General features: G+C 42.8%; 1 protein-coding gene across 1 annotated transcript in view; it reads right to left on the bottom strand.

Annotated features, from left to right (window-relative positions):
* The window catches only part of plxnd1 (plexin D1), a 99,317-nt gene that overhangs the window by 30,858 nt on the left and 41,082 nt on the right, over nt 1-27,377 (bottom strand). Inside the window, exons 11-19 of the mRNA XM_058642989.1 lie at nt 26,086-26,194; nt 23,857-24,014; nt 18,498-18,643; nt 11,053-11,158; nt 9,158-9,297; nt 8,390-8,569; nt 8,008-8,092; nt 4,629-4,895; nt 594-743 (exon numbers count right to left, since the gene is read on the bottom strand). Of these exons, the coding sequence (XP_058498972.1) occupies nt 594-743; nt 4,629-4,895; nt 8,008-8,092; nt 8,390-8,569; nt 9,158-9,297; nt 11,053-11,158; nt 18,498-18,643; nt 23,857-24,014; nt 26,086-26,194 (1,341 nt within the window). The remainder of the gene's footprint in view (nt 1-593; nt 744-4,628; nt 4,896-8,007; nt 8,093-8,389; nt 8,570-9,157; nt 9,298-11,052; nt 11,159-18,497; nt 18,644-23,856; nt 24,015-26,085; nt 26,195-27,377) is intronic.

The raw sequence follows: 27,377 nt of genomic DNA, 5'->3' as shown, positions 1-27,377 counted from the left end.
TTAATAAAGCCTTATCACAACAGCAGGGACAACAACAGATGGGAAACGTGGGCAGAGGAAAGAGTGTCTTGTTTTATCAGGACAGCAGCACAGGGCTCAACCACATCTTGATTAAGACCCTTTGATTGTTATGGAGAGAAGTTGAGAGACACAATAGAAAACACAACAAGGGGAGGAGCTAAATCATCACTATATCTGTGAACTCGTGAAACAGAGAGAGGGGACGTGATGATGAAGACTTATAGGGAAGATTAAACAGATAATGGTGAGCGCTAAACATTTGGTCGCTCTTTGTTGTAAGAGAGTGACGGCTCCACGCCTCCTCTCTGACTGTGGATTCATGGTGGCATTCTCACAAACTAGAAACGCTCCATACAGAGCGCACACACACACAGAGAGAGAGAGCAGATCAAAGTGGACCTCACAGATGGTCTGGATTCTGACTAAATGTTTGGACAGCGTTCTGTCTGACAGATGGGTGATATCTTTAAATTATCAAGGTCTATTGAGCAATATTTTCCGACACAAGGTCGCGTGTGAGTGTGTGTGTGTGTGTGTTTGTGCTTTGGTGTCGGACATGGTCGTGTACTCACGGTGACAGGTAGCTCCCGCTCGCTGGAGCTCAGCAGTCCATTGATAGTGCAGTGAAACAGCTGGTCATTATGGAAGCTGATGTTACAGGGATAGGAGCCAATCATCACTGAGTATTCCTCCGGTGCCAGCTCCAGATCACTCGGCCCTTTCTGTTGCCAGAAATGAACAAAAACAGCCGTCAGCCGGTCGGTGGTAAGAGACCAGAGGGTCCTGCTTTGAACAGGTACAGATAACATTCATTATGAGCCACACATATACTGTACTGTGCGACACACACACACACACACACATATGTTGAAACTGAGCAGAGGCAGTGCCTGTCATACAGCTGGAGAACAGGAAGCCAGAGGAAGACTCATCCAGTTTGGGCTAGAGTTCAGCTTAAAGCAGCAAACACTCCCGCTGCCTCTCCTCATATTGCCAGGCGAGTTCCTACAAACAAACTTGCTGACAGTCACTCCTGCCGGCGCCCAGAATAACATTCTCAGGGCCTTAACGGGAGCATGTTGGAATAAGCTGATCACGTCTTTTTTTTATTTTTTTTTTGTGTGTCAATCCAGCCCTCTCCTGCGTCAATCAAAGCCCCACTTCTCACCGCGCTTGTTGAATTCAGTGGAAAAGAAGCCTGATTGTGTCACAGTGATAGCGTCAGGGTTATCAAACGCTTTGGATTGTAACAAATTGGGTGCATGGAGTTTGAAGGACGCAAGAAGAGTTGGAGGAAAATGTCATTAGTTTGCATTATGGTGCTAAGCTGGAGCCGCAGTCGGAGTATTGAACCCGTGATGATCATAGTACAGACGGAGAGTCATGATAACGCTGCATCTGCTGCTTCTATTTAGTCTCCGAACCATCTGGAAGAGCAACAGTAAATTGCTGGAATACCTCTTTAATGTCAACGGCACCACCGTCCCTATGGGTTTTTGCCTTAGCAAGTCATCATATTTAATTTACAGTCACAGGACATGAGGCTTTAACACTGCACACGCGGTGACACGACGTGTGTGTGTGTGTGTGTGTGTGTGTCAAAGGACTAACATGTTATTATTAAACAAAACGGCAACACGGCTAATAAAGAGATCGCTGATGTATGGAAACAATATTGTGACTTCTCGGGGGACTTTTTCTTACATTTATAAATAAGATTTTAATTTAAGCCAGATCTCATGACGCCTTTTATTTTGAAAAACCAGAAGAGTGACGTTGAAAGTCTGTTTTAAACATAATTAAGAACAGATCCAGATTCAACCGTTCCTCTTTGTTGTGTCTTCCAAAAACATTTGGCTGATCTGAGCTTTTATCGGCAACTTGTCCATCATCTGTCTGTCTGTCTGTCTGTCTGTCTTCACACGTACCTCCATTTAGTCAGTGTTGCGTTATAAAATAATAAGAATAAGCCCCTGTGTGTGTGTGTGTATAGGTAGTGAACACTATTCTCTTCATTATATTGGATATGAAACAACGCAGTTCCATAAATCAAGTCGTTATTTTTTCTACACACGAAACCTGTCCCAGAGGCAAATAGAGGAACGGAAACTGATCAATATAAACATGGAGGGTGTTGTTTTTCCATTACCGTCACACCGGGCAATCATTTCTAACATCCTAGTGGCACGTTTAAGCCAAGTCGTTCACTATTTTAGCTTTGACGTGAATCAAAACTAGGAAAAGAACCCCCGTCTGTATGAAACTGTATCATTTCCCTTTAATACTAAGATGAAAAAGAGGTAGTGTTTGTGAGTTTGTGTATGTTTATCTCCAGTGTGCTTCCATGCTTTGATTACACCCTAAGGGCCTTGTCCTCTCCCGACTGCAGGATGCCACCCCCTGGGTCTCTGTCAACAAATGCTTCCTACCACAGACAAAACACACTCACGCAAAATCAATACACACACAAAGACACATCAAACTATCACACAAAAAGGTGTTTGAGCATATTGTAATAATACGCCGAGTATAACCCCCCATACTGTGTACAACACAGCTTTTCACACTTAAACTCACCAGACAAAAACAATGAAATCTAAAGGCCAAAAGCAGAATGAAAGCAAACAAAACCCACCCACATTCCAGCTCAGGTTCCTAATATAGGCTAGTGGCTCACGAGCAACACATAAACACACACTCATTCTCTCTCTCCCACCACTCAGGTCCATGACAAGTGGAATCCACCATCCTGAAGGAAACAGGAAACAACACATCAGTTGCCCCATGTAGATAGGGTGAGGCAGCAATTCCTGCAGGGGCCTCACACACACACACACACACACACACACACACACACACACACACACACACACACACACACACACACAGACGAGGAGGAAGCTGCATCACGTTCAGACTTCCCTGTCTGTGCCGTTAGCATGTGCATGTCACGCGGTGTCACAGCTGCCAGGACCTTTGGAGGCGATTGAATCCAGGCCGACAGGTGCTTAGATCAACCAGAACATTGGAACATGGGACCTCCCACTGAGCTGCCATCGCACCCATCCTCCCCCCCTGGTTCCCCTCCCCCCCCCCGCCCTCCTCAGATCCCTGAAAGAATTCAACACCTTTGATGTGTTTTATGTGCCTGTGGTTTTGTGAGTACGAGTAAAGTAAAAAAAAAAGGTTTCTGCTGTTCACAGTTTGGGGGAGGTCGGGGGACTGCGTTTGGAGTCGAGGAGCACGCAACCTTTAAGGGAAAACAGGTTGTGTTTGTGAAACCTTGACATAACTGTGTGTGTGTGAGAGAGAGCTAAGGTTGTAGCTCGACTGCGCTCTTCTTCTGGACTACTGTCCTTATCCCAGTATAACAGCACGAGCAGGATACTGATTTATCGACTGAAGTATATCAACCCCTTCTTTCAGTTTGTTATTATTTGGCAGTTGACAAGTTAGCTGGCGGTTAACTAACGATAAGTAGAACTTATTTGGTCTATAAAATGTTGAAAAATCTCGATTGGTGTTGACCAAATCTGGAAATGATAATGTTCTTGAAAGTCTTGTTTTGTCCACAAACCAAAAATGATTCAGTTTGAATGATTTCTTTGTTGTATGGAGCAAAGAAACCAGAAAGTATTCACATAGAAGAAGCTGAAAAATGAGAGAATTGCTGGAGCCCTGGTTGTTAGCATGTCTCTTGCCATGCTGAGTCATCCTACTGTCCATGAACTTCACAGTAGTCTATTCTCTAAGCTGGCAGAGCATAAAATAGGCTCATCCTCTTCAGTCCAATAATGGTACCAGCCTGTTGTCTTATTCTTCTGTGTCTATTACTTCTGGGTTTAAGCCAGGGGCTGGGAACTGTGGCGCATGCACAGAGACCCCAAGGCCACATTAGCTTTGCTTACATGGACACATGTTATCGTAATAAAAGCCTGATCGGAGCAAAAATCATGCCAATCCGATACAGCCCATTTGGAAACAAATTTAATTCTGAACGAGAGATCGTCATTCAGATCGACTTATGCGTCAGTTTCTTAAAATTACTGGAAGCTTACACAATTATACTTTGGAGTAATTTCCAACAATAATAATAATAATAATAATAATAATAACAATGTTTGACATGCAGTTTAAATTCCCGACTACAGAAGTGAAGCCAATGCAGAACCTGGATCCTCTTAAATGGCCATCAGAGAGTTGTTTTTAACAAAATGATCCTTCTCACTTCATTTGTAACATCGTTAAACCTTTTTCCTGAGGAGTTTAAGGTTTTAATCACTCGTTAGAGGTCGTCTTCATTAAAGCACAATGAGTCAAATAGGTAATAGAGCAGATTGTGGTGAGACTAACCTGCAGGTATTCAGTAAGTCTCAGTAAGATCCACAAAAAGCTTTAAAATGGCAGTTCAGAAACCAGTGGGTATAACCTTAACTATTGCACATATTATACATATTTAATATAATCCATGAAAAGGAAGTACTGTATACCCATTCAGCTGAAAACAAAAAGGAGAAGGATTATGAAAACATTTGCTTGATTTATCAGCAAACCAACAGATCAGTGAAGCAGCGAGCGGAACTTCCTGTCTCAGCGGTGTCACTCACGTTGATGATGAGAGTCAGCGGCTCTCCAGGGTGGTGTTTGATCAGCTTCTCCTTGCTGGCGGTGAAGAACTGGGGGTCCTCCACGTATTCCAGCATGAAATGACCCTTGTGAAGCTCCCCCTCCTCTTCCTCGGGCTCCTCGTCAGAGAAGGGACTGTCTCCCGTGTAGAGGACTCCATTCAGGAAGAACTCTGCTGAGGTCTGCTGGGACTGGCTAGATGCTGGAGACAGACAGGTGATGATGGTGGAGGAGAGCACGGTGCAGTGCTGTGGAGGGAGAAAACCAGCCTGGTCAATAAATATCAATTTTATTTGCCTGTGAATCTGTTATTGACAGGCGAATTATAATGATTATTATATTCTGCTGCTATCAGGGTTGTCCAAGAAGACTTTCAGAGGCCCAAAATGCAGCTGCTCATATTTTTGGACCATCTGCAAGAGTGGCTAAATATGAGCATAATTAGAGCTGGGCTCTCTTCACTTGGCTGATTTTAAAGTCCTCACTTACATAATGGACATAATACACGTTTATGTGTCTACACGGTCTCTGCGATCTCAGGACAGTGACCGACCGTCTGTTTGTCCCAATGGTTAGAAAGAGGACGGTTGGCGATCGTGCCGTTGTGGAACAGTCTTCCTCTTGTTGTCAGGCAGGCAAAGCTCTATTAATTTAATGTCTGGTGTTGTTTTAGTGTGTCTGTAATAATGCTATTTTATTAGCGCTGTATATTGTTATTGCATTCTTTTCTGCACTCTGTGTGTATTTTACTACACTTTGTATGTTTTTATTTGTTTGTTGTAAAGCACTTTGATAGAAAGCACTATACAAATAAATGTAGTATTATTATTATTATTACTTTTATAGTTATTACAGTCATGGCAACTGGTCCTGCTTCAGTTTCTTAAAGCCACAGTGCTTAACTTTTGTGGATTCTTGTTGTTGTTGATGTTATTATCCTGCTTCTGTTTGGTCCTCGTGAACAGAAATGATGTACATTTGTTCATCTGAAAACTGTGTCAAGCAAAACTATCAGACCTGACTGAGGGAGTGTTTGAGTCGTCCAGCCAGAAAAATAAAGCGTTTATACCATTAAAGTATAATTCACTTCTAACGGTCTTTGTGTTTTCTGTCATACCCTAACCCAGAGGTCTCAAACTCGCGGCCCGGGGCCACATGTGGGCCCATCATTGATTTCATGTGGCCCGTCACAAGTATTTCTGTATGTCATTTTACATTTATTTTTGCATCATAAATGTGTACTTTATATAAAATAAAACGCTTTTATTTTGAGTTTCTGTGAAATATTGCATCAAATTATTATTACTGCAATATCACAATAGAATATTATGACATAATATTAAGATGGAATCGCCAATCTCTACTAAACAGATTATTTTTACCAAAAAATTTAGACTGTTTTTCACTTGACTGTTCCCTCCTGACCACACTGGACTGGACAGATTGCCTCCTTGTGTCTCGATATAAAATGAATCACTTCCTGTGTGCAGCAGGGGGAATTTTGATGGTTGATATGACAAACACTACTAAATTGTGAAAGACAGAGTTGTGTGGAGCTGACATTTGGCAAAGGTTTGAATGTAGCCAAACATTTGTGTGTATTTAAAAGTTACAATTTTAAAGATATTTCACCTCTCATCTCAGAGAGAGCGTCTTCCGCTCTGACTGACGGGTGGGAAGCCCTTGCTATTTAACCTCTGTGTGTTACGACCTGCCCAGGGAGGTATTAATAAGTTAAACATGCAGGTCGCCGACCTCCCGACCACGTTGATGGTTGTCGAGTCAAGGCGCCGTTGATCCCGTGTGAGTGTTGGGTCACCTGAGTTGTAAATCCAACCTGCTCTTGAGTGAGTGATGGGAGTTGAGCTGTCTGCTGATGAAGCTCACATCAGTGTAGTGAGTGGTGGGTGTGGTCCACAGACACAGTTCTGTCACCTTTGCTTGGCCACATTTCTCCATGGGAAAAAATGCTTTTAATTGCTTTGTTGTTCAGACACAGATAGGAGGATTGATATGATCTCATATCTGTTCATTGAATGAAGCTTGATTTGTTTAGCATATTGACTGGAGGCAGGGGGGGAACTGTTAGTTTGGGTTTGTCTGAGGGTAACAAACACTGTTGCCAAGTCTGCTTCTTTCATGTGACTTTTTTCTGTGCAGTAATTTGATAACAGAGGCATTTTTTTGGACTGTTTTTAAAGTACAGATGTTTATTTATGCTTGCTCTGTATCTGTCCCGTCTCTCTCCACTCAAACAAAAATGCTGCTTCCATCAACAACTCCAGGATGGCGGGTGCACACATGACCCACGCTACTCTGTCTCTGATTGGCTATTATTGGTGGGTACTATTTTAGTTGGTTGAATTCTTCTGGTGAACTTGAGAAAACATACATCACTGACATACTTTATTAATTTATATTGTGGTTTGACTTGTGATAGAATCTTTAAGCAAATCTTCGCTTAAATATTTACTGTTTATTTAAATCAACTCAGAGCTTAACGATACAGTAATGCAAGAATGAGAACTTAAGCATGCGATTTGCTTGTGACATTTATGGATTGAATTTTTGGCTTTGAATTTAAAGGAATTTAAACAATGCTTTTGCTTTGTAGCTTTGCTAATTGCTGAGATTTCACTTAGAAAACTATTTATTGTTCAGGTCTAATCACCCTCTGTCAGTTTCCCCCCCAACACAGAGGTCCATCACCCACCCAACACTGTGTGGGCAGATTGAGCTGATCACGTGTTTCGTGGCAGCACTGGTGACTACCAAGAAAGTTAGGAACCTCTAAAACGTACTCCAAAATTTGATTTAAAAAAAAGTGAGGAATTCTGAGTGGTTTTATGATGGCAAGTTCTTCTTGATGAAAACATGTTGAATTATTCTTTAAAGGTTTTACACAACTCTAACTAATTTGCTTTTAGACATCCGCACTAAAAACAGAAAACGTTGATTTTATTTTGAAAACTCCAGTGGAGGGAGGGGCAGAAAGTGAGACCTTTGAAAATGCACTTACACGCATTTGTTTTGTGATTTGTTTTTTTTTACTGACCAGGACATAGTCTTTGCTAATTTACCAGACTAACAGTATCACATGAGCCATTCTCGGAAGAATAAAAAAAAGAAAAGAATCAGCCATCAATGTAAAATACAACATGGGTTACCAACAACACGCACTGCTGACACTGCTGTCTTTGTTAGCAGCTGTTGTGCGATTCATTCCACTTCTTTTTTTTTATGCACAAGAGATAAGCTATTATCCAGGTCATCAGCAACAATTCCCAATGTCCAGCGGCGTTCTTGGCCGACATGAGTTCAGGTTTTTGGGTGATTAAATAGCAGGAGCTTGTTACTCACTGTTTCTCCGATTCCCAGCACCTGCATTGTGACGCTCTGCACCAGATCGAAACCCTGGCCTTTTACTGTGATGGTCCTGCCACCACTGTAAGACACACACACACACACACACAACCGGAGAGTCACATCTGAGTCGTAACAAAAACATGTCACATTCACATTTGGTATGCAAACATGGGCCCATATATTAATGCAAAGCAGTTTGACACTTTGAAAATGTGCACACATCATCAAAGATGCGCCGCTTCTCTCTGTCACACACATGCTGTGCTATTTAGAGCACAATAGCGAGAAGATGCTGCACATCAGCACGACAGTGCAGCTCTTGTGGGTGTTTGAGACATGTTTAATGCTTGCGGTGTGTGTTTGGCGGTTTACCAACCTGAGGTAACTTTTCTTGGGGTGGATGAAGCTGATGGTGGGGTTCTTCTCATAAGTGTAGGTGGTGCTAAGCTCCGTGCTCTGACAAGGGAGGCCTTCAAACTCGACACACACTGTCACGGACTCAGTGTGCATCTGCAAGGCCGGTGGCATGGTGCACTCAATGAATTCTTCTGTTTTCCTAAGAAAGCAAAGTAAACATTGTGACCACACATCTTGTGACAGTTGTTGTTATCAGGCAAAAGCTGCTGACTCTAAAAAGTGTTCATTAGAATTGGGCTTCACAAAATGAGGAATTAAGATGTTTGTTTGCTTTTATTTGTTGCCATAGCACATATGAAATAGTGAAAGCAGATGTTGAGTCACTTCTAAGTCTTTTTTACTGACCCTTAGTTCAGTATTAAGGCTTTTTGCACATGAGATGTTTCTTTTTTCATGTGATTTATTTGTGCGTGCAGCCTTGTCATCAGTGCGGGAATTTTATGGAGCCATGTTGTGTTTTCTTTTTCGTTTTCTTTTTTTTAAAGTAATGCTTCTGAATGGTATACAGTAAATCTTGTCAAGTCAGAATGCATGTTGTAGACGACATAAGCAAATGCACACAGGGTCTTACTGAAAGCTTTAAATGACAGTCATATTAAAGTATTTCCTGCAGCTATTAGAGGGTAAAGTTAAGGCTCCTGAACTGAGCAGGCTGTCTTCTCTTCTTCATTGTTGGCTGCTTCTTTTTCTTTTTTCCTCAGTCATTCACAAAATAAATCATACTCACTCTGTGATGGTGCATTCCACCGTGTTGTTGACCTTGACATTGACCTGAAAGCCAATGTCCAGGTGCTCCCCCCAGATGGTCACCCTGGTTCCCCCAGCACGAGAGCCCTTCCTCGGCTCCATGGACTGAAGTTTTGGGACCTGAACACAGAGGAGAGAAAATGCCGCACATTACAGGAAACATCACACTTATCACCAGACGTCTGGCAGCTTCTTTCAACCTGGAAGGACACATTTGCTCAAACTGTGGTTTGTGCTCTATGGTGCCATTCAGAGCTGGTATTAACATCCGTTCTCAGTGAGCCGATCACACGTGGATAGCCTTAAGTACCGCTGTTCGCGAACACCTGGCATTAAAACATTTCTGGATGCCTCTCCTGTGCCCACATATGACGGAATCTGGCTTCACCTTCCCCGTGTTCAACAAACATCATGACTGTTGGCAAGAATAAAATGACGCGTGTGTGAGCAAGTGAAAAGCTCTACTCACACTGCTGTTACATGAAATAAGATCATGAAAAGAAATCACGTGAAAATCGGTGCCGATCAGATCAGACGACGTATGTAATGGGTCCTGAGGAATGATTGCACATGTGTCCTCAAACCACCTCCACATGAGCTTTTAACATGATCTGCCCATGATCGCATCACCTAAAGTGGATGTTAATACCAGGTGTGACTGTGGTCTATATGATGCTGTGCTCGCCAACAAATAAACGCTTCCCTCATCCTTTTCAATTCAGTTATCTTGTCTTTTACGGCTGAGACAGCTGCTGACTACAACAGTAAATGAGTGAAGCAAACTGTGAAGACAGCCCACGCTGCAGTATGTCGACGTGGTGCTGATGACCAGGCCTTCAGGCCTGAGCTTGTAGGACAGCTATAGAGCAGGAAAGAAGCAGTAGGCCTAATAATTCATGCATACGCCTATAAAAAAAGGAGACACACAAACACAGTCTTATACCGACACACTCCTCACACAGAGATGAATAGCCCTGTCCAGCTCTTCAGCAACCCCACTCATTTCTATCCCTGCCATGAACCTTGCCTCAAGGGAAACCTCTTATCCTCACTGACAGGACTCACTTCCTCCCTGTGCACAAACGGAGGAGACCCATTGTGTGTCTGTGTGGCAGAGTGGGTGTAAGGAGGCAGATGTTTCCTTCTAAAGGTTTTGAGGAAGGAGATGCAGTAGAGACACGTATCCTGTGTCTGAAACTGTTTTCCCTTTCTCCCACATCATCCTCTCAAAGCCACACCCTCTCTAATACTGAGCATCTCAGGGGTTTGGACGAAGGAAGCCCAAGAGGAGTTCCCACAACGGACGAGTAACAACGTTTGTTGTTCAGGATTTTCTTCATGCTCGTGTCTCAAGAAGGGCTTCGAGATCCGGGTGATTTCTCGGAGGGATGACTCACAGACAGAGCGGCTGTTAGGAGCTGCACATATGAGAGACTTTTCCAGCTCTAAATTATACAACGTCTTTGTCTATAAACAATAGAAACAAAGAGCTTGCATGGGTATTTCCACTGGCTGAATGCTCTTAATCCAGTGGGAGACTGTGTGGGTTGAGGTCAGTTCGCACAATAATGGCCACCTCGCCTCGACCAGTGATGAATTAAGAGCAAGAGGACATTCCAAACAACTCCATATTTGTTTTTGCTGGCAGCCAGCACAGAATGACAAACCATGCTAAGCTGCAGCCGAGATGAACGTTAAAAGATTCACATTCTTCTGGATCATAAAATGCATCTGTTAATACTCAAAACACACACTTGGGGAAGGTTGTCCCATGTGGGGAACAAGAAAAAGAGAGAGCGTAGAAGAAGAATGTAAAGAGCAGAAAACAAAGATCAGCAGCAGCAGGAGGAGGACAGACAACAGAAGGATACTCACTAAGTATGAGAACTTCTCCTTTGATGCGCCCATCCCACTGTGGTCCACGTCCACTTGGACAATGTCTGTCCTGTCTTGTTCAGACCACCCGGTGACACACACCAACCTGGGGAATTCAAAAGGAATGATCTCCTTATTTGTAGGCACCATAATCAGATATCAGTGAGGAAAAATAATATAATTCAATTTAGTCAAATCAAAAACAGAAGACCAAGTGTGATGATCTCAGAAAATAGTGTGGGATCATAACCAAACAAGATTCCCATACATACTTCTTGGGATATACAGTATATATATATCTATATATAGATATATATATATACACATATGTATATATATACATATATACACATATACAGTATGTGTATGTATATATATGTGTATATATATATATATATATATATATATACATATACATATATATATATATATATATATATATACAAACAGAAAATTACATCTGTCGTGCACAACAAATCCCCAATGCATGGCAATCGTTGTCTCGTTGTCTTGTTTGGTTGCTTTACGTGGAGAGGTTTGGTAGCAGAATGTGCAGCAGAATGACAATGTGTAGTCATGATCCATTAGAGACAAATACACACAATAAAATAAAATAAAATAAAATAAAATAAAAAGATGGCTAAGCAATAATACCAACTATTCCTTTCTTCACTTGATGTTTCATGGGTGGTAAATCAGTTGATGTCATAAATATGCAAGCAGAATAAAACAGTCTGGTACCATGAATAGAAATAGGAATTTCTATGGATTTAAAAAAAAAGTGTTGGAAACCAAAGGGCATGACGTCACACATTAGAAACTAAACTCCCATTTTGAAGCCTCGAAATACTCGATTTGAGGCGTCACCTGCCACCAGGCTCCTATTGATGTCCACTCATACTGTATGTGCTTTATTTTATTGTCTAATAATGTTTGTAATTTACAAAAATAACACACAACTGACACAAGCGAGTGAGAGCATTAACTCCTCAGAAGTGTTTACTGACATTAGAGACAGCATAGCTACCTTCTACTGGCTATTCAGCATGGTCTTATTTCCCGATTGGCTTCAGGAGGAAACCAGAAGACTGTTTTTAGATATTTTAAATCAGAAATGTTACATATTATATTTAATTTAAAAAGAAAGGAAGAAAAGAAATGAATTGCTCAACACAAATTGCAAGTGAGAGGAACCAATATAGAGAAGAAGCAGGCTCTGGATCATGAATGCTAAACAATGACACATAATTAAACTTGGGAGAATTGTGGTTATGAGCTAATTCATCAAACCACATTGCATTTACATATGGAATCTAATAAAGCCTTTGCGATATCAGATATTAGAAGATGTAAAGTTCAAAGCTCCTCAGACCAGATGTGTCTAACCACAGAGGAGATTAAGGGGCTGCTCAGGCTTGTTCCCGTGCCTCCTGGCTGTGATTAAGCCTTGTGTCATCAGCGCAGGCTCTACAGGGACGTCTCGCATTAATGACACGTCGGTGTACCGAGGTGCAGGGATCTACTGTTCTGCTGCCTCGCTGGAATAAAAGTACTGCGGGGAGAACACAACCTTTATCACCTCACATGATTCACTTCCAGCTCAACACCCCGTCGGCTTATTTAGTCAGGTGCCTGGTGCTACAGTGGTTATAAATTCTCAGCGAGGGATTGAATGATTGACAGAGGAGTTGTAGGAGAATTTGCATGAGTGCAGGGGCTGTGTTTTAATGTAGGAGGATCTGGCAGGACGCACGGCGCAATGACGCTGGGCTTGACAGATTTTTAGCCTGGGTGAGGTCAAACTGAGACCAGGGAGGAAACCTGTAACTACATGAGCCTTTAAATGTCAGGTCTTTCTTACCGCACAGAACAACATGTTTTCTTTGTCTGCATAATGTACTCACTGAGCCAAAATTACTCACAGGTTTCCTCAACAATATACTTGAAAATAAACGGCAGTAAAAGCCACATGTTGAGAGCGGAGTTTTCAGTCCTAATCACAGATTACAGGAGCATGAGGTAAAGAACATGTGCCATAAAGGCATATGTGCATCAGTTTACAGAAAACACATGTTCAGATTCTAGAAAAAAAAAACAAAAAAAAAACCCACCCACAGCTCCATTGACTCCCAGAGAAGCTGAGCTTCCATGGAAGTGCCACATTTGTCACAATCAAGCTCACTGCAGAGAAAGAAACCTATTCAGTGCCATCCCATTTAGTGCGGAGGCTCCTACGTGAATCCAAAAATCACATAAGATAAACGTGATAAACAGCACGTTTATTACTGAAATGTAATTACAACACAGTACATATTTGATCACATTTTCGAGGCAGCTGAGCTTCCCTCGCTGTCTTAGAGAAATCACCACTGGTACAGATGGATGGGTGGATGTTTAACTGAGAGACTGTAGTTAACAGTAGTGACAGTGGTTGCTACATCTGATGGTGCATCCACAAACCACTCTTTAAATCCCTCTTTTAATTTAGAAGAGTGTGATAATTTCCTGACAACCAGCAGTCAAGTATAAACATTGTATGTTTAGTGAAATGTTAAATATCGAATTCAATGTCTTTAAAACTCTTCCAGGCGCAAGCACCCTGCTATATTCTATACAGCGTGTTTGCGTGAGCGCGGTGAGTGTTGATGTTGATGCTTTGTGATTCCAATCACAGGATATGCAGACTCGCAGTAGGAAGACACGGAGCCCGGACTGACCCCGTGCTCCTCCATGCACATTCCGGCACGCACAACCTCTGCGTAGATATTATGGGTTTCAGAGGGAGATATTTTGGCTAGAGCAGAGATGTCTATGATCATTTCCCTTGAGTGGATGATGGAGGATCATCAGCAATCAAATCTCGCGACTGTTGTCTGGGCTCTGCTAAATGGACAGGACGAAGGCTACTCGAGGGTAGTATTAAAATGATAGGGAGGGTCGGAGCCAAGCATGCAGAGGAGTGCTCCAGTAAATGAGGTGTGCCGAGTCCGACTGTGCCATTAATTAAAATGTTGACGGTGGGAGAGTGGAGCACCGTCTCTGCAGAGCTGCACACTTTTTTCCTTCTGACACGCAGATGTGAACTTTAGCCTCTCAGCACACGAACAGACACTTGTCTCAACAGCCCGGGTAAATGAGGTCACATGTGCAGGTGTGTGTGTGTGTGTGTGAGAGAGAGTGCTTGTGTCATTTACATGAGAGCTAGTTTGAATATAGATATTCTGACTGAGAAGATCGATCTATCTATCTATCTATCTATCTATCTATCTATCTATCTATCTATCTATCTATCATTTCCTACATACTAATGCCTTAACCTTTGTGATTATTTTCAAATATTCAAAAAAGTCTATGCTTTCTAGTAAAAGAAAGAAAGAATTGCAATTATCACAGCTGCTAACCTCCTGTGCAGCTGCCACAGAGGATTCTTCTCTTAAATGAATTCTAAATGGTCCAGTGTGTAACATTTAGGAGCGTTAATTGAACAGAACTCACCAACAATAATAACAATAACAGTTTGTTGAAGTGTATATTTACTTTGAAATAAATACAAGGTGGTTGTGGTATCTTTAGAATAAGCCGTTTATATGTACTTGTAGGAAGTTTACTATGCACGTGAAGAGGAATGACATGCTTTCTGGTATGCGAAGGCCACCGTAGTTCCCTGACGTGCTTGGGAAAGGGAGGGGTGTGTCCACTGTTTGTTACAATCTCACCATTAGATATCACTGATTATTATACACTTCAGTGATTTTACATTTAAAGATCAATTATTACGAGTATCAGTGTAAAGATAAAAAGATGAGATTAATTACAGCTAATTATGGGATTACACACACAGTATAGAGATAGTAGTATTGTGTTTAAGTTAATGGTATCAAATCAAATCAATGGAGAAGGTCCCCACAGGGATAGGAGAAGGATGATGTACATGAATGTGTGTGTAAGTCAAATGTGCTGACACTGTAAGACGCACTGACGTGTTATGATTTGTCAGTGGCACTTCCCGCGATGAGGGCATGCGTCGCTGTCATAACAACCAGCCTGAGGAGCCAATCGGGAATGACGACACGGGATGAGATCATCCGTGCAGTGAAATGTGATTCGCTGTTTTGTACGTGTGGTTTTGAGGGGGGTGGGGGGTGGGGATGTGTCAGGGAGCCGGAGTGACAGGTAAGACCCACGGGTCACCCTTGAACTGGTTTTAATATAATGTCTGGCTTCAGTGGAGCAAGACCAGACAAACAGTTCCAGTCAAGCAGTGTTACAGATACTGAAGGGGAAGTTTGGATGTTATTGTAGAGTTAGTGACTTGCACTGAGCTCTGTTATCCCAGTGTTAGAGCCGGGTCCTGCTGTCTCCATGGTGATACTGTGATGGTCCCTGAGCTAAGAAGAGATGGCAATGGAGCCATTTAAAATGAGAGGTGTGCTGCATAATAATATTTGTGAAAATTAGCCTCATGAATACATGAAAACTTAACCATGCAGGGAAGGTTCAACACTAAAAAAGATTCTATTTTTCGACACACATGTACGTGGTGGTGGGAATAATCTATGATTGAGGAGGTATAATTTGTATAAAGGTGGATTCTCTTTACAAGAAAAGCTTGTCGGTAACATCGTCATGGCTGGCTTTAATGGCTTATTATACAGAAGGTTAAATTACCCATTTTTTAATTCTGCCATTCTGATGTTTTATTCATCACTTTATCACGTCTTTCCAACCCAGTCTGTGCGTTCCAGCAAACCACACACACACGTGAGCTCACTCTTTCTGAACCAAAAATTGCATTAATTATTCACATGACTACAGACGTCCATATCAGTATGATGGTAACTTTTTGTGGCGCCTGTGGCTAAAATGGATGTGATGATTTTAACATTTTCTGGTTATGCATGTGATTAGGTTTTTTTTTCCTCCCCAGGTGTCACACAGTTAAACACACCAGGTTCTTATAACAGCAGTAAAACATGCTGTGTCACTCCATCAAAACACACCAGGATGACGCAGCGTTTTGGTTTTTTTACTCCCCCCAAACCTTCCACAAATGTTTCCTTAAAAGACTTAAAAATGTGGACATGAAAACACTGAACTTCTATGTTTTTAAAGTGCAGAATTCACAAATCCAACGTTACCCATGGTTTGCAGAGAAAACATGTTTCTGGGAGAGCAGGCTGAATTTGCTGCAGGAGCCACTTTCAGAAAGCTTTCTTTGTTGTGCAACAAATATGCAGCAACACTACCTTAGGCCCATAAACATGGGTCATGCATTGATTTGCATAAAACGTTACTGGCATTTAAATCTTTTCTGTGTTTCTGCACTTCAAACTTTTTCAAAACCATTAAAATTTCAATACTTTTCCAAGCCGCTGAGTCATTTTTAGTGTGGGTCAGCTAACTCCCACTATCCATTAAATGTAATAGGTCACATAAAGCAGCTATCACTGTGTTTTCTCATCAACTGAGGTTTTAGTCACACCGGCTCAGGTTCTGCTTTTGCGGCGTCTTAAATGTAGAGTATGTGTCAGGATTCGTTTAAGGTTTATTTCCCTGTGACACACCTGCTCTGATTGTCACACCTTCTGTGCTGCTGCTATCTACCCGATGCCTCACCTGCTTGAAAGCATATCAGGTTTCCATGGCAACAGGTCATCATCATCATCATCAGCTAGCCTCTTACTCATGCAGGCTGCAGTATAATCACATATTTCCACATGCGTGTCAATACAAAATATCATATATACTGACGTACAGGACAGTCTGTTACTACACTGCCATTTTGGCAATGTAGATAATCCATCAATCCATCCGTCACTGATGCTGCTTGTCCTTTGGCTGCACTTCCACCAAGCAGTACAGTACAGTTCCACTCGCTATGTTATGTTTTGGAAACAGTAAAACCCTGATCTGACTTGCATTTCCACCATGGGTGTGTAGGACAGATGGCGATAACTGCGCCAGCTACGTAGACAGCGTGACATCATAGCAGCATGACACAGAGTAGCCCTCCAATAAAATCAGTGAAAAAGTACAACATGACACATGGAGAACTGCTGAGTGCTGACATGTGGGGAACATGCACAACTCCATACTGAAAGGCCCCTGGTTTAAAATGGGATTTGAACTGACAACCTGTCTCCACCACACAGGACTAAGCACCAAACTAGGGAAATAGAACATTCTCTGAAGGCAAATAAACTTTCTCCATTGCCGCCTCCTCCCTTTTTGAAATCCCTCCCAAAACCTATAAAAGAAGCGTGCTGAACTATCACCTTTAAGTCATTACTGAAAAACCTTGAATCTGCTTTTTATGAGTAAATACTGTTGTGTTTTATTGTCATAGCACGGCTGCAAGAACCTGCCATGATGCTGTTTTATACGTAACATAAACTAGTGATTTTCTGTGCACTCTGTGAATCATTAGAATCCGTTACTAGATTAGTTCAGTGCTTCCTGCATGACCCCGTCTGAACTGGTTGTGATTCGGCTCGGCGTTGTTGTCGCTAAATACACCAGACTCCTCTGTTAAATATTGAGATATTAGAAATGTTCTTGCTAAATGTTAGAGATGAACGCATGTTTTCAGGATTTTTAAGTCTTTTTAACTGATCTACAGTTCAGCATTATTCAGTTAGATTCCCGTGTCCGACATCGTGCTCATGACTCGTCCGGTGACGACACTCTCTGACCAATCATTGGCCGGCAGTCTAATGACGTCACATTTTAGTATCGGCTCAGCTCGCTTCGAACCTCGCCAGTGCGGGTACTAAAAAAAAGGTACCGGATACTATTGCTGAGTCGAGCCAAGTAGTGCTGGAACTTTGACAATCTTTAAAAGCGTTTGGTGAATGAAATTTGTTCCTAATATGATTCATGTTGCTGTGAGGCACCAGAGTCACCCCCCTCCTCACCACCACACATGCCAACTGTAGTTGATACAAGGTGAAAATATGGGGTGTAAAAATGGAGGACTCATCCTCTCACCCCTCGCTTTCCACAGTGTGTCAGTGAACTATGGAGGCCTGTGTGTACCAGAGAGGATGTAAACACTCTCCGCTCTTCTACGCTCGTTGTCATTCTTCCTTATTTGTTGGTTTATGGGTGGGTTTATGTTGGCAGAAACAATCTTTTTCATTTTTGTAGTAAGCTCGGTGGCACCAGATGGTCTGTAAAGCAAGGCCCTGGCCTGAAGTTCTTATTATAAAAGGCTTATTCTCAGGCTACGACAAGTGAAGGATTTTTTATTGCACTTGCTCAAAAACACTTAGAGGTAGTTTACTCAATTGTGTTTTACACACTTGACCTTTCAGTGCCAGTTCACAAATATGAAGAGAGGAGAATAGGTGGTGGCACTGGGCCATGCTTTAGCAAACACAGTCACACACAACAACAGCTGACATTATCCTGTGAATCACAATCCAGACGCGTGTTGTGTTACTTACTTAACAGAGATGGTGTAGAGCTCAGGCAGGAGACCACATGGTACATCTCCAATTAAGACCTTCACTGCATCAGCCCTGCGGCCCAGGTTCCTGCCCTCTATTGTCAGCAAGGTGCCTCCTTCCACTGGACCGCTCAGGGGCGAGATCTGACAAAGACACGGTGAAGTAATGAGCCGGGAGAAAACAAAGGAAAAAGCCTTGTAACATGTACAATAAATTAGCGCAAACAGATTATCTCCTCCAGCACATCCCTCTAATGATGGATGACAATGAAAGTGACACGAAATTAGGCCAATGAAGACGCTGTGTGTGGAGCTGACATGGAGGGAGATAAGGAGATAAGTGGCCCGCGTTAAGTGTTCCTCCTCCGAAGACTGAGATCTGAATGATAAGACACTCTGCTTAGGTGTAGTATATACACATATAAATGCAGACTCTTAACTGTGCCAGTCTGAGACTCTTCAGGCTCTAATCCTCAACAGCACATGCAAATAAAGAGCACAGCAAGAGCCTCCTTCACACCCAACAAGAGACAGACAGAGTGAGGGAGTGACGGCTGAAGAGGCGAGGTGGAGAGCACGGCAGAAAGATGGATGAGTGGGGAGGCAATTTAGGGAACTGGGTGTCGAAAGCAATTTGGTGGTGGTGGTGGTGGTGGTAAGAAAAAGAGAGAGAGAGCGCGAGAGAGAGGGAGTAAAGGGAATAAATCCAACATTTTATCTCCTTTCATCTGTTTTCCTGTGTCTGCTTTGTCAAATTCCTTAGTTCCCCTTTATGTTGTTGTTTAGAGGCAAACTCTCACGCGCCATTTCAGCCCTTGCCTTTGGTCTCTTTCCACTCTCCCCTTCATTCCAGGAACAAAGACGAGGACCATCACCTCTTCAATCATCACGGAAACACAGCTTCGGCGATAACATCTGCAAAGACCAGACAGAAGCAATCCAACCACCGTCTCACCACTGTAGCGTCGCTGGCCCGAGCAGCGTGCAGGCTTTACTGAGTGACCCCGCCGACCTCGCTGCGGTCACCGTGACCCGTCTGTGTTATTAGCCTGGCTCCGGCTCTATCACAGACCCAGGCCGAGAATGAAAACAGCACTTCTGTTTCGTCTGGGTGAGAGGACAATGTTGCCTCTGCAGCCAGATAATTTAAAGCCCGTCAGTGTGACAGTGCAGATAAATAAACCAAAGACTTCCCGGATAAAAAAACAAAGGGGAGGCGATTTAGTGAAGCAAGATTGTATGATGTTTTTTTTAATATGGTTTGAAAACAAACATGACATTTCTGTGCAACCTACACCACAGGAAATGATGTCATTGTTTTTGAGGTTGTGTTAAGCTTTTGGATATTAAGTGTGCCAACTTACACTGTGTATGTTCTAGGGCAGGGCAAAAAAAGAATCAGATAAAGACTTGAATGAAAGTTACAAGTTTAAGGTGCACGTTTGCGACACTTCTGCACGTCCTCTGGGTTCTGTTTGTAGCCTCACAACTAAATCTGTAACGATGACCAATCACAGGACAGTTCAGAGAGAGAGAACCCTTAAAAAAGAAAGAGTCTGATAAAATATGCAATAAAACGTGCATCAATATCAGCAGAGAGTTTCAGAAATGGAGAGCTTGCCACATCAAATTCAAGGACTTTTCAAGGACTTTTCAGGACCAATTCCCTCAAATTCAAGGACCGAATGTGCGTACACAGCTAAAGATGGGAGGGCAACTTGTAAGCGCCGCTTCGCCCATGATGACGTCCACTTTTAATGATGTGCAGCGCTCTCTGCGTCTGGACGAGTGATTGTGCTCGCGATCTTGGTCAAAATCAGTCTTTGTCATGAGCCACAGATCTTGGAATTTGCATTTCCCAGGCATCACGTGATTTGCTTACATCTATGTATATATGTTGAAACTATTATTGAACTATTGGCCACTAAGCCTAAAAAAAAAGAACATACTTCCTTTCAAAGTATTGTCCAAACACCACATAAATACATATGCACAGAATGAAAGGAAATAGTCACACAAAAGCAGCCGCCCTCATCCACAGGGCTCCATAGCAAGCGGTGAGTTATTTATTATCACTATACGTCTTATAGAACCTCGCGTCTCTGAGGTGCCATTGAACATTGACATCTACATCAGCTGGCATGCTGTTCATTTACACCTCTTACAAGTCTGAGAGTCTTGATTTGCAGCACAGACCCAGCCAGGCCTGCAGGGAGTTCACAGGGTGTGAATGTGTGTCTGCAACAAACCTCCGCGAGGGATGCGGGGGCTATTAAACGCATGTGAGGACTGGATTTCTCTACATTTCTCATCTCAGATGTGAACACCTAATCTGCACCAGAGAAGCGACCAAACCGATGAGGCTGGGACAACATGCTGTTGTCATAATTGTATCACGATACTTACGTGTCAGTTTGATAATATCAATATTTTTTTCTTTTCCTGAATGATCCAATCGTATTTCCAAAAACATTGCACATGCCAGTCACTCTATCTTTAGTGAATGGGACAGTGGTTCATAACATGTATTTTTTTTTTTTAACAAACTGGGCTTCTAAAATTAAAATAAATACAATCAGACCAAGCAGAAAATATCTTTTGCCTGCTCAGTGTTACACACCGAGCAGCTGGAGTTACAAAATACAATGCTGGGCCAAAATGAATAAAGCCTCTTAAAATAGGACACAGCACAAATGTGAGGCTTTAAATGAAAAATGTCTTTTTAAAACCCTGAATTGCAGAAAACCCTGATAAACAGAACCTCCAATAATCTTTGAAATAAACTGTCAACTGCTCCTTTTAGCTCAGTGGCAGTTGCTGGTCTTTGAAACAGGGGAAGCTCATTTCAGGCCCAGTTATTTATAAACTCTGCAAACAAACAACTAGGACAAGGAAACGCGATAATTATGTTAAACTAAAATGCTATAATAGTGTGTTATAGTTACAGTGTAAATGTACAAAAAAAAAATGGGCTATATCGCCGAGCAAGTAACACACGACTAGCTATTTGTCAGCAGACTTTGTTCGCAAAATCCACACAGGGCTGAGGCGGAAAAGGCTCCACTGTTGTTGTTAATTGACATGCTTCTGCGACGCTGTCAATTAAAAACTGGCTCCGCCTTTCAGACCTTTCCTCCTATCGTCATGCAGAAGCCCAGTGTCCGTGCCCTCCCACCGCTCCATTGACTCCCAGAGAAGCTGAGCTTCCGTGGAAGTGGCGTTTTTGCCGCATTTGTCCAATCGCCGCCGAGCTCACCGCAGCGAAAAACACCTATTCTGTGTCGTCTCGTAGAGAACAGTAGAAGATGAGCTTCAAGTGGATTTAACGCAGAGGCTGCTACGGGAATACGAAAATCACGAAAGATGATTCGTCATCCGTGATAAACGTTTAGTCTTGAAATGTAAATACAACACAGCTGAGCTTCCTCTAAAATGCCACTGTTTTAGCTGTTTCTGTTCCTAATGGTAGAAATATCACAAGTCTGGGAAGGAAAACAAGTTCTAAAATCATAATATGAGGCATTTCAACCTTTTTTCCCACACTTACAAACTGATAAACTCCATATGTTTCCCTTTTGTTTTCCCCTCCTTTTTTTTTTTTTTTAAATTGGTTGCAAACAGATCTCTTTGAGGTCAGAGCTCTCGTCTGCCTCTCCTAACTCCAGTTCCTCTGCATCGCTCTAATCAAGGAGGACGTGAGGACAAAAACAGGAAAAAGCCTCTCACTATACTTCGCCACCCTTTTTTTTCTGTCCTCCGTCCTCTCTATCGTTTATGGCTCACCCACATGCCTCTGTTGTCTTCTTTCTCCTCGTGTCATTGATAAACTATGCCCGGCAGTTCCTGTTCTAGTATCTATAATCAATGTTTTTCTTAAAGAGTGGCCCGGCATGCATAAAACATGAGAATAAAGGTCTGACACAGATAATAGATGCATGGTAAGGAAACGTTCTTCGTGATTAAGTGGCAAAAATGAAATCCTCCTCCTTATTTTTCTGATATTACGGTGCTAGTATCTCACACATGGAAGACAAAACAGTGAAGGGAAAAACAATGTTGTGTTATCTCAGCTACACACACGGTCACTGAACAAACTGCTGCCGTGTGTGTGTGAGTGTGTGTGTGTGTGTGTGTGTGTGTGTGTGTGTGTGTTTCGGAGCGAGCGTATCTTTCCCTCCGTAAGCTGGAGCGCTCGGGCTCTGTAACCTCTGTGGATTCTCTGGGAAAACATGGCTGCCAAAGCATTGCATCACACACCCCACAGAACCACAGCCCCAGTATCCTTTCAGCAACTCGTTCTCCTGGGAAAACCAGTGGGTGTGTGTGTGTGTGTGAATTGGAGTGAGTGTGAGAGAGAGGGAATTGCAGCAAAGCAATAGCCTGCCCACGCACACGGCAGCTCAGCCCGTCTAACTTCACTCATGTAAGAAGTTCGACTCTCACTGAGCATCCTGTTAGTCACACCATGCTGACAGCTACAAAGAATGAGGGATAATCGTGAATGCTTCAATATGGTCTGTTTGTGTGATAGATTGCGGGCCTCTGTGTGTGTGTGTGTGTGTGTGTGTGTGTTTGTGTGTCCGCCTGCTTTGTTCTCCCTGCTTATTCTCTTGGGCTGACCAGGTTTTATCTACAGGAAGTTGAGGCCGACTGGGTCTCATGTGAGCCGTGCTTCCCATGACCGCCTGCTGCGGCTCCGCTGGTGCAAAGTTCGGTAGCGGCAAATTAAAACAAAAAAAAAAGAAAAAGATTGAAAAACAAAAGCGACTCTAAACACTCGGACAAACAGATGAATTTGATCATGGACATTAGTTCCATAAACAGCCCTGACCGTAATCGCGGTGGCCACTTTAACATGACCACAGTCAGATCATGTGAAAGATAAACACTCCTTATTTCCTCTCTGCCAGTCTGGTTTTTAGCTCCTATTGTGGTCGCAAATCCAAAATCCCTCATGGTTCTTATTTGTTTTCTTTTAAATGCTGCGGTTTTTCCACACAAGGAAGCCTACACATAATATGGCCCCCATAGCCCAGTCCAAACAGTTTACACACATACTGTAGTTACACAGGACAGAAGGTGTTTCCCATGCTAGTCCTGAGTGACTACAGATCAACGCGGCTGTGTCCCCGGAGGCCTGTGGCTAAGTGAGTGTTAGTGTTATTACTGAGTGGACTCCTTTAATGAGACATTATTCAAACATTACCCTGAGCAGCTGACACAGGACAGACAGAGCATGGGGGCATGACCCCCATGATTTACCATGTTATGGTTTTAAAATACAGGCCAGAGGCTGTGTGTGTTTGTGTGTTGTCATTAGTCATCCACAATCATGTGTGCTTAACATGTGATCTCACCTTGTGGATCTCAGGAGCCGGACATTGATCTCGAATTGGCTGGCATTCATCCCGGGGCCTACAGCTGTTTTCGCACCAGCCACAGCGGTGACCCTGATCCTCGCGGCCCCAGCACTGAGAGCAGTCGGAGCTGCCCACTCCACAGTTGTACACCTCCACTAGAAGGAAACAAAGGAGGTCAGAGGATGAGAGAGAATTACGATAAAGGCTGGTTCCATGAGGTACAGACACATATTTAACATTGATTTTGCCATGTGTGCTCCCGGTGCAGCGGCGCCACAAGTCAGCCTGAGACAGATGCTCGCCTTCACAGAGAACATGTGAGGTACACAAGGAAAAACGGATTTTAGCTACTTAACAAAAAGCTGACCTTATACAATCTACTTATGTTTGCTGCTTTTTTCTCACTGTCAGATAACCTTTTCCAGCTGGGAACTGAAGTTTGTCACTCCCAGCACCAAAGTCCATGAAGCAAAGTAGCATTTTTACATCACAGCACACAGAAGTTGTTGATCCACTGCTGCCTCAGTCAGTCAGTTCAACTGTGTCATTCTGTGTGTTTGGGTGACGCAACTCCTGTGTCCTCACGAGCTAAACAAATGATGATTTCCTCTATGGATTTTGGTGCAGGAGAGTGAGTGGTTTACAGTTTAAAGCTGGGGGACAAACTTACATAACTTTCACAGTCCAACTTTGAAAAGACTTGGAGTTCACACCCAACGGAAAGACTGGGGATCACAGACTACGTGATTTGTCAAACCAAGTGAAGGCAACTGAACGCACCAAACTCTCGCGAGAGTCTACGAGAGCGACAGAGCGAAGGGGAAACAAACATCGAAGAAATCAAAGAAGAAAAAGACGAGTGTGGGTGAAGTCATGGAACATTGGTTTTGTTGATTAGATCATTGCCGCTACTTCCTGTCGTCTTCTGACGCTATTTCCCATGTCCGCAACTAGCGCTGCCTGATTGTGCATCGTAGGTAAAATCTTGTAGCCTGTCCTCAGCTTAACAGCGAGATAAAGCAGCAAACATACTCTTGCGATGTCGTAGATGTTTTGACTTTATTAGGTAAAATCAGTTTTTTCCTTGTGTCCCAGCTGGCAGCCATGTTTTCACTGGCGGCACACGGGGGGGGGGCGTGTGCAGCAAATACGGCACTGACTTTGTGTCATCGCCTCAAACAAACAACTTTACTACAGTATTGCTGAACTGTGATTGTCTTGTCTGGTTCACTTAAGGCGCTGCAGACTTCTTAGCTTACTTCATACTTTCATATATGAGCCATATGGGCTGCATGCTCTGAATAATCAGTGCAAGCATTTACAAGATGATATATTCATGGCTATAAAAAAAAAAGAATCCAGAAAAAGAGACAGCTAGTGGAGGAGAACAAAGCCAGGGAGAAACAGATGATTGTGTTCATGTTCCAATGTGCCTCCCTGTGAGACGCCCCATTTGTATCCCCGCATGTGCATCTGTGCTTGCATTTGTGTCTGTGCTCCTGCATGTGAGCGATAAAAGATGCATTGTTTCACAATCCGATGACTCCGCATGTTACAAAGCGGCGGCCATGTCCGCTAACGGCGCGGCGTGTCAGGCGGCGTCCCGCACTCACATGGGCGACACATGGACTGTGCACGGCACATCTGGAGCTGGTCTATAAGCAAGCGCTGGCTTGTAACTGCGCGGTGGACAAAATGCCAAGTTCAACAACAAACACGTCACTTTTCATCATCTCGCCGTTGTCATGGAGCTCAAACTGCATTTGCAACAATACACATACGGACAAAGCTTGTAAGGAGCACTCATAACACCTTAAATTGTAGCTCTCTGTGCTCCATAATCATCACATGTAATTAGACGGTAGGAGAATATAACATTATGGCAAATGACTGGTTGTTGGCAAATTATGTGTTGTAATAGACAAAGTGCTATTATTGCAAGTGAAAGGCAGACTAAAACTGTTTGTCCCTGTAAGCGATTCTTTATTTTTCTCTGTGTTTAATCAAATCCACCAATCTCATCAGAAAACATCGGTGCACAGGTGAAATGCAATCTGGGAGCAGCGGTGGCAGCGACGGCGGATTTTCTCTTGTTTTTTTGTGGCGGTCTAATTACACTGTAAGTACGAGCGAGCCGAGCAAACAGCTGAAGCGGAACAGATGGGAATTGTATTTTTCATCTGTTATTTCTCGCACGTCGACAAAACCATTGGTGTAATGTCTTACCTTTCATGGGCTGAGGGCTGTCGACAAAAATGTCCTCCCCCTGATCACGAGGGTATCCTTTCCTCCTCAGGTTGAGGTGGTAAATCTGACTCCTCTGATTGGTGGACAGCTACAGGGACAGAGAGATAAGTGGTACTGTGACAAAAACAGCTTAAAATAAACTAAAGTGCAGGGGTTCACAACTGATACCAGGCCAGGGGTTTGCAAACCTAAAGCAAACCCTCTGGAAATCCAACTTTTTATTAAACATCACAAGGAAATTTTATTCATTTAAAAGTACCAAACCAAACAGGGCTGTGCAGTAGACTGAACATTAAAAACCTGCTGCGCCTGTTACTCTTACACTCTACTAAACTGTGACCACATTGCCTTCAGAAACCGTTTCAAACTGATGCTGAGTTAAGAGTTTTGTGTGCTTCGTACAGCGGATGAGGTTAAATTGTGAATTATATACATTTTATAGATGCAGTGTTGATTTTCTCTCACTGTTGAAATGATTCTGCCTCTGTTTAGGCTTCATGAATAGATTCAAAACGTCGCATTATTTATACGAATGTGTCCTTCACCTGAAAATGTGCCCTGTCATGCAATACTATCAGACCTGACAGAGGGAGTGTTTGTGTGTGTACAGCTACAGCACCAGGTTTTATGATACTTTGACTTTGCAGCCGTCTCCTTTGACCAGCATAAAGTCTGATCTGTTTTATCCGAAAACAAATCACTTCCTGTCTGCAGTGAGTCATGTGGAGCTGGAAGGCTGAATCAGCATTGTGTGAACTCATTTGACAGTGGAATCTTACTATCCATCCATTCATCTTCCACCACTTATCCTCCACATGAAGGTCACACACTTAATAACATGTTATCATGAAAACGTGGCCCATGGCCCGCAACCTCCTCTTCCTTCAAACAAAGCGCGTGAGGCTGAGTCGCAGCTGCCAGCGAGGTGATGGAATATTGACAGACTATAATGCTTAATATATTTTTATAGCCATAATTTTACTATAGGAATAATAAAACAATTGGTTGAAACATTAAATCACACATTTATATAAGCATGGTTGGTGTTGTCAACTTCATTTGAAATTTATCTGCAGCTTTAACATGTTTTTACTGTGATAAAATCATATCATCATATCATATTATTGTAAACTCATATTGGTCACCCGCTAATGAACAGTTGTTATTAATCCCCACTTTTTTTAATCTAGACTGGGCCCCTCTAGACCAGACTAGACGCTCATTGGCCCCAATGCCATTTGAGTTTGGGGTAAATTTTGTCCAATTTACCC

The sequence above is a fragment of the Solea solea genome, chromosome 11, assembly GCF_958295425.1.
Source record: "Solea solea chromosome 11, fSolSol10.1, whole genome shotgun sequence".
NCBI classification, from domain to species: Eukaryota; Metazoa; Chordata; class Actinopteri; order Pleuronectiformes; family Soleidae; genus Solea; species Solea solea.
Note: the sequence above shows the minus strand (reverse complement) of the source record. Positions and strands in the feature narration are given on the sequence as shown.